Source organism: Erythrolamprus reginae, chromosome 1, assembly GCF_031021105.1.
Source record: "Erythrolamprus reginae isolate rEryReg1 chromosome 1, rEryReg1.hap1, whole genome shotgun sequence".
Taxonomy (NCBI): domain Eukaryota; kingdom Metazoa; phylum Chordata; class Lepidosauria; order Squamata; family Dipsadidae; genus Erythrolamprus; species Erythrolamprus reginae.
Window position 1 is genome coordinate 313,528,459 of NC_091950.1, and position 16,645 is coordinate 313,545,103.

At 38.3% G+C, this 16,645-nt stretch overlaps 1 protein-coding gene across 5 annotated transcripts in view; it reads right to left on the minus strand.

Annotated features, from left to right (window-relative positions):
- AHI1 (Abelson helper integration site 1) overlaps positions 1 to 16,645 on the minus strand; it is a 96,011-nt gene that overhangs the window by 9,638 nt on the left and 69,728 nt on the right. For 4 of the 5 annotated variants that reach the window (XM_070733569.1, XM_070733565.1, XM_070733567.1 and 1 more), the window contains exons 20-22: positions 12,959 to 13,017; positions 6,173 to 6,238; positions 2,089 to 2,251 (exon numbers count right to left, since the gene is read on the minus strand). In XM_070733569.1, the coding sequence (XP_070589670.1) occupies positions 2,089 to 2,251; positions 6,173 to 6,238; positions 12,959 to 13,017 (288 nt within the window). The remainder of the gene's footprint in view (positions 1 to 2,088; positions 2,252 to 6,172; positions 6,239 to 12,958; positions 13,018 to 16,645) is intronic. The other variant, XM_070733568.1, reaches the window with a different exon arrangement.

Sequence of the window (16,645 nt, forward strand, 5' to 3'; positions counted from 1 at the left end):
AATTAGCTCCCCCACTTTCTATTTCAGAATATTTTTAAATGTGTTATTTAATATACCTTTATCAATAACTCAACTATTGATTTATTTGATGCTCCAAGAGATACTGTATGTTGGATGGTTGTGTGTCTCTGTGTGTGTGTGTATAGATGATATATCAAATTTTCTCTATCTCTTGGCGGGGCCCAGGGGAAGAACCACAACTCACTTAATACAAGTTGTTATTTATGTGAACCAAATCAATTTTCAGTTAGCTCCCCCACTTTCTATTTCAGAATATTTTTAAATGTGTTATTTAATATACCTTTATCAATAATTCAACTATTGATTTATTTGATGCTCCAAGAGATACTGTATGTTGGATGGTTGTGTCTCTCTCTCTGTGTGTGTATAGATGATATATCAAATTTTCTCTATCTCTTGGCGGGGCCCAGGGGAAGAGCCTTCTCTGTGGTGACCCCGACCCTCTGCAACCAGCTCCCCCCTGGAATTAGAACTGCCCCCACCCTCCTGGCCTTTCGTAAGCTCCTTAAACCCACCTCTGCCATCAGGCATGGGGGAACTGAGCTAACTTCCCCAGGCCTATACTGTTTATGTATGGTATGTTGTGTGTATGTTTTCTTAAATTATGGGTTTTTAGTCTTAATTATTAGATCTGTATTGTACATTGTTTTTCTATTACTGTTGTGAGCCACCCCGAGTCTATGGAGAGGGGCAGCATACAAATTTAATAAATAAATAAATAAATAAATAAATAAATAAATAAATAAATTAAATAAATAACTCAGAATCAATACTGCAATACTGTATTTGAAATGGAAACAGCAAAATATGGTGAAAATGAATCACCTTGGCTCCTAGCTGTGGACTTATTATAGGTTCTCAGCTTTATACTACCATCTTTCTGTTGGGAAACTTTCCATATGAGGCATTTGAAAAATTGATGTTTATGACTGTCACCCTACAAATTTATAAATTCGATAGGTGGACTTTTGCACAGGGTGCCCTCTGCTGTGGAAATTAATTCTAACATCAGGGGCACAATTCTCAATGATATAAGGCCCCTGCAAGGAGAGACATGGGCAGTCTAATATTGTAGAATGTCTGCATTTGGGATCCACTGGCTTGCTCACATTTGGTTAAAAATGAAATGTTGTAATATTGTAGAGCTTAAGAAGAAAGTTTTTGTGGTTGGAGACAGTTGCTGTCCTGTTTTCTGCATAGCCTTTGCTTCTTTCCCATGATGAAGAAAGACAATAAATTATGCAACCAATGAAAGTACATATAAAATTGCTTAAATTAAATTCATCATATAAAATATGTATATAATTAAACAATTGACTTAATTAGCATAAATCAGCACCAGAAAAAATATATATGATTGCTTTGGTTTTAGATAGCAAGTACACACAAAAGTAAGTACAGTTTTCAGAGTACCACCCAGGGCCAGTGAGTTCAATTATTTTCTGTTATAGAAGGAGGAGAAAAGACGAATCCCTCTTCTGAAGGTGCTTGAGATTTCTGATTCTTTTTTTAAACAAGCAGATTATATATGCTGTCTTCAGGTTTTAGACAAAATCAATATTCACACAGGTACCTGAGCAGTTTTGATTGGAAGGAACACAGAATGAACCCTCAGAATCAATAAATCCAGCTCGGTTTAGCTAGCTCACTGTATTCTTGTTTCTTGGTCAATATACACTGCTCAAAAATAAATAAATAAAGGGAACACTTAAACAACACTTAAACAACTCCAAGTAAATCAAACTTCTCTGAAATCAAACTGTCCACTTAGGAAGCAACACTGATTGACAGTCAATTCCACATGCTGTTGTGCACATTCAACTTTGTACAGAACAAAGTTATTCAATGAGAATATTTCATTCATTCAGATCTAGGATGTGTTATTTGAGTGTTCCCTTTATTTTTTGAGCAGTGTATTTTATTTTCAGATTACTGACACATTTAGTTCTACTTTAATTTTGATATGTAACATGTAGTATGTATATATTAAGTCACAGAAGAGCAGATTTCAGACACTTGATTTAAGCCCCACAGGTATGACATACTAGACAAAATCATGATACATACTTTCTCCAACCACATAATTGGCTGGAAAATAGCCTTGTTGTCCATTCGCCAGACTGCCAAACCACCAGTTATCATTATCTTTGTACAACACTTGGATAATGTCATTGCAGTGGATGGTTAGCTCATCTGATCGATGTGCTGTGTAGTCATAAAGAGCCACTACCTAAAAGAGAGATAACACCACCACAGCTTTATCACAACTCTACCACAGGGCAACATTCATTTCCTCTAATAGAGAAGTTGCTGCAACCCAAGTGAGATTTGGCCAAAAAGTCAGTCTGTCTCAGGTTTTAGGGCTGGTGGGAACGCAGCAGGAGAAGTCAGATAAAGGGGTTGTGGGATTCTAGAAAGAGTTAAGAACATTAAAGGCAGTAAGATTAACTTTCGTGAAAAAGGGGAAAAAAACCCTCTCTGAAATTGCAGCAGCTGTTAGTTTTATAAGCAAATAAAGTTTGATAGATTTTGTTTCTAAGAATTGTTAACTGCCCTTTCAGAACCTGCTTTTATTTGCGAGCTGGCTGTTATGGAAGTACACAATGAAAGAACATACTGGCAAGAAAATATCATCAAATTCATGGACTGCTAAGCTGTAAGGAATTTCTGCCTAGCATTCATTTTGAACGTGCCTGTATAGTAGATCATTTTCTATACAATGGATCTTTTTATTCTACACTATTGGCCTTCCAATACTCTTACTATTTTAGGGGATCCATTATGCACTGTGTAGACTACTACCCCTGTCTTAGGCTTATCCACTGCAGAACCTACCTGTCAATTCCCCCTAGCAATACTTAATCCCTCCCTCCCCTAATTTTCATAGATAAATTATTAAGATAATGAAAAGAAGAGTGAAATACTGCTTCATCCCATTCAAGTGAACATAATTCCTTCACAGAAGATATGCTTAGGATCAGTGAAGGGATACCAAAATTTTTACTACCTGCATTTTCTTTCAACATCTTTCAGTGCAAATTGGGTGCTCTGGGGTGGAGCTCCATTTTTGCTACCCCACTGCACCGTCCCCTCAATCCGGGCAGTAGCCCACCCCTGCTTAGGATGGAAACATTATGTTTGGCTACTCATTTATTTTTTTTTGTAAAAAAAATGAAAGAACAGGTAAAGTTTTCAGAAATGCCCTTTGGATCTTTTCCTGCTTTCTCATGACCAATACTGATTTCTGGTGCAGCCCACTGGCTTGTTGCTGAAGGAAAGTAGTCTACACAGTGAGTGGGGACACCATTACTTGTCTGTTCCATTTCAAAATGAAAGCATGCTATACAAAGCATTGGATTCTTATTCAGCCAAGTCATCGTTTATTTAATAAAAGTTTACTACATGATTGCAAATGGTTGGATTTGCAAGAAGGAAAATAATGGTTTATAATTTTATATTCTGAATATATATATATAGTCGGCTTATTGTTATATGGTATCCTTCAACTTTCTGATTACTGTATTTTTCAGAGCATAAGACACACCGGAGTATAGGACACCGTTTAGTTTTGGGTAGGAAAAAAAATTCTGCCTCTGCCTTCCAATAATTTGCCAAACAGCAAACAACACAGATAATATATACACTGCTTGCGGTGTATTTCTGTCCATGTGTGCCTGACCCATAAAAATAGCAAAGAATTGGAGAAATGTACTTATGGCAGTATATTAATGCCAGAAAGCTTTCTTAAATGTATTCCAATTGTTTAAATAGATCTACTCTAAACATGACTAAGTCAGGATTTAACTCAGCTGCCTTATCTTAATGCTAAACAGGATACTGTTATATTTCAGACTATACTTGTACAGATGCTATTAAAATGGATGTGGCTTTCTGGAAGTATAGTTATTCTCTACTATTTAAAAGAAGATACAATAGCACTGGGTCTATTCAGACTAAGAATTTGTTTTAAAAAGCTCCTTCATTTTGTTAAGTTGTCTAGAACAAAATAAAGCAGTCTTTAAAAAATAAGTCTAATGCTTTGAACATTCTACAGACATTTATAGTTATTGACTTACCTCTTTGCATCCAGTTTCAGCAACTGACTAGCACAAGAAAATTAAATTCTGCCTCTGCCTCTCAGTGCCAGCAATTTGCCTCCTTGCAGTTTTAGTTTCTGTTTCAGTACATAGCCTGCCTGCTACTTCAATCAACTGAGGGTTGGGAAGCTGATAATCAGTTGCTTGGCTTAACAGGCTCTGCGCTGTTTGCTGTAAAGAGGTAAATTGCTGGGAGGCAGGGCCAAAGGGTGGGGGTGGGTGGGTCTACATTCAGTGTATAAGATGCATCCAAGTTTTCACATTTTGGGGGGGAATAAAAAGGTGTGTCTTATACTCTGAAAAATATGGTAGTCCTCAACCTTCTAATAAGAGAGACCAGGAACTCAGTGTTCATTCTACATTTATGCTAAATGATCAGAACATGAACCAATTTTAAAATACATTCAATATCTAAAATTCTATGAATTATTGGTGTAAAAAATAATGGGCAACTGATCCTAATTAACTTTAAATGGATAAATCTTTAGTGCTCTATGAGCTTATTTTTTGCTTGCCTATAGATGCTCCAAACTAGGTAATGTTATCAGTGATGATGATGTTACCTGCATGGGTAATTAAACATCTGTAAGCAAGCAAGCAAGCCGCCAAACTCAGAGAGTATCAAGGACTCCCCAGTTCAACTCTGAGCACCATATATTCTCTTCTATTGTAACAGTAAATAATTACACTTTCTCTTACATTTTTTTAAACAAAATAAATATTAAATGATTATTTTTCAATGTAATACCATATATGGTTTACTTACAAAGCACACTTGTTACTTCGGAAATTGATTGTAATTACTTAAACCAGATATTGTACACATAATCCTGCATAGTTGCATCGCTTAGTGCCTTCAGGTATTTTAGCTCAATTTAAACAAGCACTGATTAAAGTTTTGATTTCTTTTTTCAAAAGTAGCTATAACCTTATATTAATGTATATGGTTGATTTCCTTATTAACTCACTCTCAGGAAGTCACATCTGTCTGAGAATCAACTAAAACAAATAAGCAACCCTTCACTCAATAAAACTCACTGTAGGCTCCCCAGTGGACCAGCTTGTACATAAATCATTAGAGTTAGCCCTTAAGCAGAAATATGCAGTTACCCCACATCTCTGCAAACTTGCATTCATTTAAAGATTAAGTGCTCAGAAAAATCTAACAAAGTGCTTGAAACAAAAATGTTCAATGTCCAGCAAATATTCAACCAGGTAGCCTACACAGCTTAGCCTCCACCCATCAGGGTTTACAAAACCTTTCCGTAATGATTACACACTTATTCTCAATTATTTGTCTACGGAGAGGGGCGGCATACAAATCAAATCAAATCAAATCAATCAATCAATAAACAAACAAACAAACAAACAAAATAAGAGCATCAGCCTTTTGGGGAAAAAATACTGTGAACTGCTGAGTAATACAACATTTCCTATTATTTCTAATGGATAAATATAAAAAATATTTGTACCATTCAGGAACAAGTTTTCATTAGCATGGTTCTTTCATTTAAAATGGGTATCAGCCAATACAATCAATTTGGAAATGTGGATTGCTATTTTTATAATACAATTATACAATTTAGTATAATCTGATAAATCTTCTTTTAAAATGGTAAAACCTCTTTGGTACTGTATTGTTATATTATATGCTCTTAGCCGCCCTGAGTCCTTGAAAAAGGTTGGCATACAAATCTAGTAAATAAATAAATAAATAAATAAATAAATAAATAAACAAACAAACAAACAAACAAACAAACAAACAAACAAACAAACAAATATAAAAGTCAACATTAGTACGCTTTCACTAAAAGCTACAGGACGTCCTTGCCTCTTGGCTAAAGTATTTAAAAAGTGACAGTGGCTTCTTTCTGTTGACAAAATAATCAGTGATATAATGGCCGAAAATAAGTAAAGAAATATATCATCTTACTTTGGATTGATCTGGGCCAATATATGTCTAAAAAAATTCAGGTGAATTAATTAAAGTGTTCAAGCTTAACAAATGAAAAATCAATACATTGTACAATGCAATAAAGAGATGAAGCACTTACTGTTTCCTGGACAGAGATTGAATTAGCATCTCCCCTGGCAAATGATGAAGCTGTAAAGTTAGTGTTCTACAAAAAAATTATTTAATATTGACCAATTACTAAAAGGTTATGTTTTACTTTAGACTAATATCTATATATCAACCTATGCATATAAATGGGATCAAGAGTATTAGCAGCATCCTACTTACAGCTTCCTGCCTTGTCACTAGTTTCCACCAAATCATTTAATGATTGCAATCTATAAAGCCTTTCGTGGCACGAGAACCTGTTATTTAAGGAACCATCTTTCGCTTTATTTGACAGAATCGGCATGCTTCAGATTCCATTGACCGAGGAATGCCATCAGATGGATCTAGGACATGTGCTTTTTCTGACATGGCATCTGACCAATGGTATTGCATCCAGTGGTGGGCCCCGGCCTCAACGGTGGGGAACGGGGTTCCGGTTATGGCCATGTAGTGCATAGGCTAGCTCCAGTGGCGATGCCGGCATCCACATGCGTGCATGCGCCATCAGCGCTTCCCCAGACCTATGCCTGATTTGCCCCGCCATGAGCGTTGCCTTCCTCCGCCGTTTGCCCCTTGCTCGCCTCTCACACCGGATCCCTCCATTGCCTGTGCTGACACAGGCAGCCCCAAGAGCGAGAGGCAAGCGAGGTGAACGATGGGAAGCAGGCGGTGGGGGAGGGCAAACGGCGGTGGGCAGCGGTGAGCGGGCACTTATTTGTTTGCCCATTTCCAGGTTTTTTTTGCTTCTGCGCATACGCAGAAGTGAAAAAACCCGAAAATCATGGAAAACCTGGAAATCGCAGAAGCTGATTTCTGGGTTCCTTTCACTTCTGCGCATGCACAAAAGCGAAAAAACCCTGGATATCATGCTCGTGCAAACGCACATGCAAGGAGGGGAAGCGGGGGCACACTCCTAGCCTGTTCCGGTAGGGCCGGGAATGGTAGCCTGCTCCTGATCACATCTCACCAGAGAACATAATAGCCCTGATCCTGCCCTCTTTTACGTGAGTCTGAAAGACCCAGTCCATCCTCCTTATATTAGGCTAGAACGTTGTTGATTTAGTGTTTCTTGTTTTCCTTTCAGCCATTGATTCTTCTTTTTTTTATTGTTTTGACTGTTTGAGAAACACTTTTTTATGCTTTTAGCCTGTATGCCTCCCAGAGTGGATAGCCTATACCGTAAATACGGCAAATAAACACCCTTTGCTAGGTTCTTGTTTGCTCTACAACTACTCCTTCATTTCTAAACAAAAATTGGTTTTGGGTGTAAACACACACAGATTTGTCACAAATACATCTACAATAGCCCTAGACCACAGAACCACCTGATTTACCACATTATCATCTCAAAGCCGCCATGACAAGAAAAGTTACAACCTCTTCTTTGCTCTTTCCGTAATACAAATATTTGCAGAACGGCAACATTTGCAGAGGCTGTGAATTTTACCCAAAGGGAAGGAGTGACTCTTGTTACTCTGGGATGAGTCAATGTGATGATTATTACTGTTATTCTCATTATAATTCTTTTTAAAAAGATGATAGTTCTGAGCTCTCCAAAAAATTCCATCAAACAACCAGGAGCTGAGGTAAGCTTTAGGAAATAACAGATTTAAAGCTTCAGGATGCCTTGGGATATTTTGAATGCACCCAGATGTTGTGTTAAAGGGTTATTAAAATGTGGCTCCAAAGGGCTTTCTCTTAAAGGAATATGTGCTTTCCTGCCCAACATTGTACTCAGAAAGAAATATGGACTCCATTGTAATGGTTTAAAGTCTGCCTCAAATCTCAGACACAATCTTGTATTGGGGGGATAAAAGACATGCACAGGTTTGCATGCCATTGTGATTATGGGCTATTTTGTCTTGTTATATTGAGCAGAATTCCCTTCATCTTGGATCTCACGTGAAGCTTTGCTCCACACATTTAATCCTTCATACATTTGTTCAATGTACAGGGATGGGAAACATGGAGACTTCAATGCTCATAAGCCCCATTTCCCATCACCAAATAGCTGGAGATCTGTTCTCCATAGGACAGGAAATGAACAAATAGTTATAACATCTATACATTTTTAAAGTTACTTTTGTTAGAATTGGTGAAAGCTACAATCCAATCTGAATGGATGCAGCAGGCTGGTGCATGCCATGTTCACATTTTGTGGTTTTATGCAAGGGAAGCCTTTAAAATCTGAGCCGGCAGAAATAAATAATAGAATATTTCTCCTGGCTTTTGGGAGAAATTTGTATGGAAATGTCACGCACTGTAAAAATAGCATCTAAGTAATTTGCAACATTTTGGAAGAGTATGTAGGAAATTATTCTGAAGAAAAAGCGGTTTAGTAGAAAATATTCAGATTCAAATCAACATTTACCTCAGTTGGGAATTACCAGAACTAAAGTGCAGCACATCTGGAAGATTTATTGGGGGAGGGGGGAATCTTGGGTCTACACTTAAATGTAAACAAAAAACAACAAAACTATATTTCAGCATTGTTTTCATTAATCTTTCCTCCCCTGGCCGAGTCGCGAGAACCTGCCTCGCCTCCTTCTTGCGTTCCCACACAGCTGTACTCTATTGTGCCACAGCAGGCATCTCTTGGCAGGGTGATGGGGCGGCCAAACGAGTCGTGGCCTGAAGCACATCGCTGGAGGCCCGGTCTGGCAGTGCGCCGCTCTCCACCGATCCCAGACCTGGACGAATTGGCTGCAGCAGCGGAGGGGGAGGGAAGCAGACAGAGTGACCCTCCACCAAGCGATATCCTCCCTCCAACACTTCTGCACAAGTGAGACCACCGTGACATCTTACCTGTGCAAGGAGGAGGGAGGATCTTGCTTGGCGGAGGGGGGCTCTGTCTGCTCCCCTTGCCCTCTGAGCAGCAGCAGATTCATCCAGGTCTGGGGGAAAGCGGTGCCGGGCTGGGCTTCCAGCGCTGTGCTCCCAAAGGCCACAACTCGCTCGGGGCAGCCACCATCACTGGTCTGAGAGATGCGTGGGAGAGCACAGCAGGCTGCACGGCTGGAGCACGGAGGGCACTGTTGCTGCTGGCTGGGGCGGCGAGATTCAGCTGCTGCGCATGCGCAAAAGCTGAATCTTGCGTGCACGGCTGGCAGTGTTGGAGCTGTACGTGCAGCTCCATTTCCGCCGCTGGAACGGTGTTCCATCCTGTTGTGACTGCTGTCCACCCCTGGGCATAACCCCTTAGGATATAATCCTGACAAAGAAAGACTTAATAGTTATCTGCAGCTTCCCTGTTACTCAGCAAACTGAAATATTTGGAGTAACAGCTACACTGTGGATAAACCAACAAACCATAGTATACCAAGCTATGTTGGCTGGAGAATTCTGGGAATTGAAGTCTACATGTCTGGATAAGAGGGTTACCATGATTAGTTCTCAGTATGGCTCAGCTTGTCATATAAATATACTCATTATAACTTCTGCAGTTAATAACATAACTTGACATGAGACTCAGTTGAATTGGTTATGTTTCATGCTGAACAGTGTGGCGAAAAAAAATCCAAGTTATGAGAAAAAGAGATTTGATGTAAAATACTTTCAAATGTGGTATTTCCTAAATACTCTCCTGCTTGGAATACTCTTGCTTATAAAGGTGGAGAAATACACTAAACAGGGATTGTTCTCAGCTTCTCCAGTGTCCCTATTCTAAACGTTTGGGGGGGACGGGACATGAAAACCAGTTTGGTCTAGTGGTTAAGGCATCAGATTAGTAAACCAGAAGAACGTGAGTTCTAGTCCTGCCTTAGGTATGAAAGTTGGCTGGATGACATTGGACCAATCATTCTCTCACACATTAACACAAGGCTGAAGGAGGAAGAAGTATTAGGTATGTTTGTTTATTTTATTTATTTTATTAGATTTATAAGCTGCTAGACTCTGGGCACCCAACGCCCAAATGGACTCTTGTTTGTTTATTTATTTATTAGATTTGTATGCCGCCCCTCTTCATAGACTCGGGGTCGCTAACAACAATAATAAAAACAGCATATAACAAATCTAATATTTAAAATAACTAAAAAAAACCTGTATTAAAAACCAAACAAGCACACACACAAACATACCATGCATAAATTGTATAGGCCTAGGGGGAAAGGATATCTCAGTTCCCTCATGCCTGACGACAGAGGTGGGTTTTAAGAAGCTTACGAAAGGCGAAGAGGGTGGGGGCAATTCTGATCTCTGGTGGGAGCTGGTTCCAGAGGGCTGGGACCGCCACAGAGAAGGCTTTTTCCCTGGGTCCCGCTAATCGACATTGTTTTGTCTACGGGACCCAGAGAAGGCCAACTCTGTGGGACCTAACTGGTCGCTGGGATTTGTGTGGCAGAAGGCGGTCCCGGAGATATTCTGGTCCGATGCCATGAGGGGCTTTATAGGTCATAACCAACACTTTGAATTGTGACCGGAAACTGATCGGCAACCAATGCAGACTACGGAGTATTGGTGTAACATGGGCATATTTAGGGAAGCCCATGATTGCTCTTGCAGCTGAATTCTGCACGATCTGAAGTTTCCGAACACTTTTCAAAGGTAGCCCCATGTAGAGAGCGTTACAGTAGTCGAGCCTCGAGGTGATGAGGGCATAAGTGACTGTGAGCAGTGACTCCCGGTCCAAATAGGGCCGCAACTGGTGTACCTGTTGTTTTGATTTATTTATATAAATGATAATGGGGTTAAAAAAAGGGGGGGGGTCCTTGATATTCTGAACCAGCATGGAAAGCATAAAGGACCACAGGAGGACAAAGCTCTTTACAGAATCAGAACCCTTACCAATACTGTAGATTTATACTGAAATGGCCTAATTTGAAACAGAAAGGAGAAAAAGCAGCAGTAATTCAAATGTTAAGAAATAACAAAACTCTGGTCTATTATATAATATGAATCATTAAATTATTGTAAGGAATACTGCTGCTGCTTTCCTGAGTTTTCGGATAACTGTGATCCTTATTTGATTATAGTCTTTCAAAGATTTAATGAGCATGGGAATCTATAATCTGCCTAGAGGAAAAACTGTGCCAGACTGTACTTTATTGAAATCTGCAATGTACAAACATACGTGCATGAAATGCAAACACAGCTGGTGTAACAAAGCTTATAAGAATTTCATTTTTAAAAAAGATGAATTGAAAAACAGATTAAATAATTCAACAGCTAACATTAGTCAGGCTGTACAACTATTTCAATCCGTTTTTCTTTAATCAGAAAACATCCTTTTGACTTTAAAAGATGTTAATTTGCATACTGTTACAAGAAAAATCAGACCACTTCAATTAAAAAGAAAAAAGTAATAAATAGCATAATGGATTTCTGCACTGATGTATCTGATGATAACTGTTGCTGTACAGTTTTGTGGGCCACTGTAGCTCAATACAGAACAATTACACCCCCCAAAACCCTAGTTTATACATCTAAACCATGATTTAATCCAGGATTTGGCATTTCTGGTTTGCAAAGGAATACTATATGGTAGCCAAAATCCAGGGGAAACTTAATTAATTAATTTTAGCAATTTATAAGGCTGCCCCACTTGAAAAGATAATCAAACATGCTTTATAAAGTGCTCTGAGTTGTAAATTGATTTAAATTAATTATACCCAACTAGGGTTTTGATCAAACTGTTGCAACTGTGATCCTTTGTTTCATAACCACCTCAAAAAAAGGGGCAAAATTGGAATAGGGATGTTTATATACAAATTCATGTTCTTTTTTCTTCCTGCTGGATTGCTTGTTGTGTTTTCTTTTGCCACCTGGACTTCTTTTAATAAGCTCCCTTCTAGAGGAACCAGATTTAAACCACCGACAGATACTACTTTAAAAATTAATTTAATTTTTTTCTTTTTTATTCTTGTTTTTATTTTTAATGCTCAACCCAATATAATTTTAAACTACTAGCATGCTTGTGTATCATGTTTGTTGCAACAATTTTATTTTTTTAAAAGCTGAAAGACTAGCTATTTAACAAAAACTTCTAGAGAGAACTCAGTTGGTAGTTTAAACTTGCTATTTTTAAAAATCTCTAATCAAGTCTTGGAGGACAGATTGTAAAACAAGAAATGGCAATACAAGAAAAATTGATGGATCAGGGAGACAGCTGTCAGACCTCTTCCAATCAGACTTCTTGCTATGGTTATTCAAGATTGCTACAAATGCTCAATCCATAAGAAATTAAAGTATTTTTTGCAAATTTGAATGAGTCTTGACAATGGTATGTAATGAGATATGATTAAATTTTATAGAATTTTCAAAGAACCTTTCTTTTCAGGTTAGAAAAATCCAACAAAGGAAACCTAAAAAACTGAACTTGACCTAATAACCTGTTGCAAATAAAAAAGAATGTTTCTTTCCTTTTTAAATCAGTCTCCTTATAGTTTCTCCAAACACTTACAACAACAAAAACAGCTATGCTTAAGTTAATAAATTAGCAAAAGATAAATTATCTTCTTGTCTCAAACTGCAATTAACATTCCAGTTAAAATTTCCTTTTTGACATATTCTCCACAAGTCTGTATTTTGTTTTAAAGTGAAGATGGAGAATTTGACATCACTGTTTATCTAATTAAAATGAATTACAAGGAGAGAGAATATTATACTGTTCATTCTTCGGTTTTGTTATTATGGAAAGTAGACAGCTTTTCTGGAGGAAAGTCTTTGTAATTGAAGGCAAGTGGAAGAAAGCTTTTATTCAGTGGTAATCTTTGAAGAGTATTTTGGTAAACTTTAATATTTTTTTCTTGCAGAAAGGAGCTAAAATTCTACTTCTTACCAAGTGTAGTCTGGTTGACGGTGTTTGGCTGACAGCATTTCCTATTGGGATGAAGCTGCCTGCGAAAAGATAAAACAGTAAAACTTTTGTTATTCCCTTTTTGTTAAATCAATGCTTTTATTTAAAAAAAGCAATTTGAGAGTGAGCCATTACACAAAATCTTAAATAAAAACCATCTGTTTTCATTCCCATCTTTACTTACTTACTCAGGAACAGTCGGAGAGTATAACTAATAGACCTGCCACAAGGTTAGCTAATCCAGTATTTCCATTTAAATAATTTGGGGAAGTGGCACAAGGCAATCCCCATGTATTACCACTTTAAAATATCGCTGCTGTTCATCAGTCATCATTTCTTGTTTGGTTCAGTAGGAATTTCCATTTCAAGATTGCACTGAAGCAATTGTATTGTATCTTAAAGAACAGGTATAAGCAATATTATCTTTGATCATATGTCATCCTTGTTCCATTGGTCTTGCTCTTTAATTCCAGCCAAGTAGAATACTCTGCTCATTTAACAGCGTTTTGCATTTACTATTCTAGTGACTATTAAGCTCACAAAGATTTTCAATAAGGCAGGGTGCTGGGGTTTTTTGTAACTGGTAAGTATATATCTCTAAGGAAGAAGGCACACTTAAAGAAACATTTTTTTTAAAAAAAAATGGAGGATCTTTTGTCCCAAAATAATTTCCAAAGGTCTGTCTGTTAGACCCAGAAAGAGTGTTGTGCAGTTGTTTGAGTTGAGATAGGGCTGTCAAAGAATCAGATTCCATACTATAAGTATCCTGAGGAGAACAGATACATTAATCTCAGTAGTGGAGATAATAATGAGAGACCAAAAAATAAAAAAAAGTACACATATTGTCAGGAGCAACATTCCCCAATCTGGTGCCCTCCAAATTGCTTATTTGCAATCATGAATGTGCCTCCTGATTCTAACTGCCAATTGTATGTCTTAAAAGTGATTTTCCAAAAGGCAACTTGGACTTTTTTTTTCCTTTTGAAAACATTTCGCTACTCATTAAAGAAGCTTCTTCAGAGCCAGGGTGGCGCAGCAGGTAGAGTGCTGTACTGCAGGCCGCTGAAGCTGACTGCAGATCTGAAGGTCAGCGGTTCAAATCTCATCACCGGCTCAAGGTTGACTCAGCCTTCCATCCTTCCGAGGTGGGTAAAATGAGGACCCGGATTGTGGGGGCAATATGCTGGCTCTGTTAAAAAAGTGCTATTGCTAACATGTTGTAAGCCGCCCTGAGTCTAAGGAGAAGGGTGGCATAAAAATTGAATGAATGAATGAATGAATGAATGAATGAATGAATAAATAAATAAATAAATAAATAACAAGGGAAATGTTTCAAAAACAAACAACCCAAAGAAAGTCCGTTGCTTTTTTGGAAAAAGGCCCTTTGAGACAACCATGACCTGGATGATTGAGAATATCCATAGACCAGATGTGTCAAACTGGTGGCCTGCAGGCTGGGTACATCACGTGTAGGAGACACCCAACCCAGCCCTGTGAAGGGGAAAAACATCACGAAACATTACGTGATGGCAACATGACACTTTGAGTTTGACAGTTATGCCATAGATAATCAGCTATGTAAAACAATGTAAACACAATAATCTATAAAATATTGACATTCACTACTCAACTTCTCCCCTCCCCAGAATACTATTTTGACAACCTTATTTATTTCAGTCAGTCAGTCAGTCAGTCCAATACACAATGAGGGTTTTAGTGGGTATATATACTGTATATATATACACACACATAGTAAAATGCATGATGAAGGTTATAGAGGATATACTCATAGTAAAATATATCTAAGAAAGAATAGAAAAGAAGATATAGTAATAGAACATATCAATGAAAAAAATAGAAGAGATATAGGAATAGAAGAAAGGTATAGGAGATATAGGAGAGCAATAGGACAGGGGACGGAAGGCACTCTAGTGCACTTGTACTAACCTGCTTATGTATTAGAAGGGAGGGGGCTTTGGGCAAGTATCATGCTCCAGGCACCCAGCTCCCTCTCTCAGGAAGTGACAACCGACAAAGGCCCCTTGTGCAAGCAGATAGTTTAAAAGGTAGTGAAGATCCAAGCCATACTATAGAGGTTTTATGGGTAAGAACAAGCAATTTGAACTTGGCCCGGATCTTTGCTGTGAGCTCGTTCAGCTCCAACAGCAAAGGTGTTATTATGGTAAATAGGTTGGCACCTGTCCTTAGATAAGCAACCATCTTTTGTGCTGGCTGTTACTTCCGGGTTATTTTTAAAGGATGTTCCCATTAGTTTAACAAGAGGGTAGTAACAAGGGCATGAACCACAGTCTCAAGGGCCTCCTGGTCCAGGAAAGGTCACAACAGCAGAGTAGCAGAACTTGGATAATCATGTCTCTGATGTTTTGCTTTTAATTAAAAACTCAAAATAATTTTTTTCTTTAAACTGGACTATAGTATTCAGTTCTAAAATAAAACCCAACAGCAACTGAAACTCTTGTAAAGTCACGAGAGTTAAAAGTTTAGCACATTCAGATAGCATCTGGTTGGGAAAGATACAATAAGCATAATAATTTAAAAAATTACATAACTAAACATTTAATACTAATCAATATCCAACATATCAAAAAGAAAATATATTAAACAGTGTTGCCCGAACATGAAGGCCAAGACAAGTGCTGCTTTGGGGTCTCATTCTGTACCAGGGGGTATCAAACTAGTGGCTTATGGGCTGGATGCATCACACGCAGGCCACGGCCAGCTCCACATCACAAAAGCATCACAAAATGTCATGTGATGGCAATGCGACGCGACAAGTTTGACACCTGTGTTTTATATAGATTCATATGCCATGGGTTTTACATCAGCCTACTGTAATGGTGGTAGTGTAGTCAGATCAGCTGCTGCGTAGAATGTTTTGGGTTTAAATTCTACCAGCCCCAGCCAATTTGGGAAGACATCCTGGGAGCTGACGTTAAAAATATCTGTAGGTTAGCAGCTTGCTTACCCTGCGATGGTGTTTAAGTACAAACATAATGAGAGAGAGTGATTTAAACGCTTTGTGGTTTCTTATCTTCACCTAATGATCAGAGATTAACAGATCAGATGGGTATATTCTACCATTGCCCTTTAATACTTTTAATCTTTAGAACAGTGTTTCCCAACCTTGGCAACTTGAAGATATCTGGACTTCAACTCCCAGAATTCCCCAGCCAGCGAATGCTGGCTGGAGAATTCTGGGAGTTGAAGTCCAGATATCTTCAAATTGCCAAGGTTGGGAAACACTGGTTTAGACTATCACGTTCATACTCTCTTTCAGGATATCATAGAAACATAGCAAATTGACGGCAGAAAAAGACCTCATGGTCCATCTAGTCTGCCCTTATACTATTTCCTGTATTTTATCTTAGGATGGATATATGTTTATCCCAGGCACGTTTAAATTCAGTTCCTGTGGATTTACCAACTACGTCTGCTGGACGTTTGTTCCAAGCATCTACTACTATTTCAGTAAAATAATATTTTCTCACGTTGCTTCTGATCTTCCCCCCAACTAACCTCAGATTGTGCCTCCTTGTTCTTGTGTTCACTTCCCTATTAAAAACACTTCCCTCCTGAACCTTATTTAACCCTTTAGTATATTTAAATGTTTCAATCATGTCCCCACTTTCCCTTCTGTCCTCTAGACCA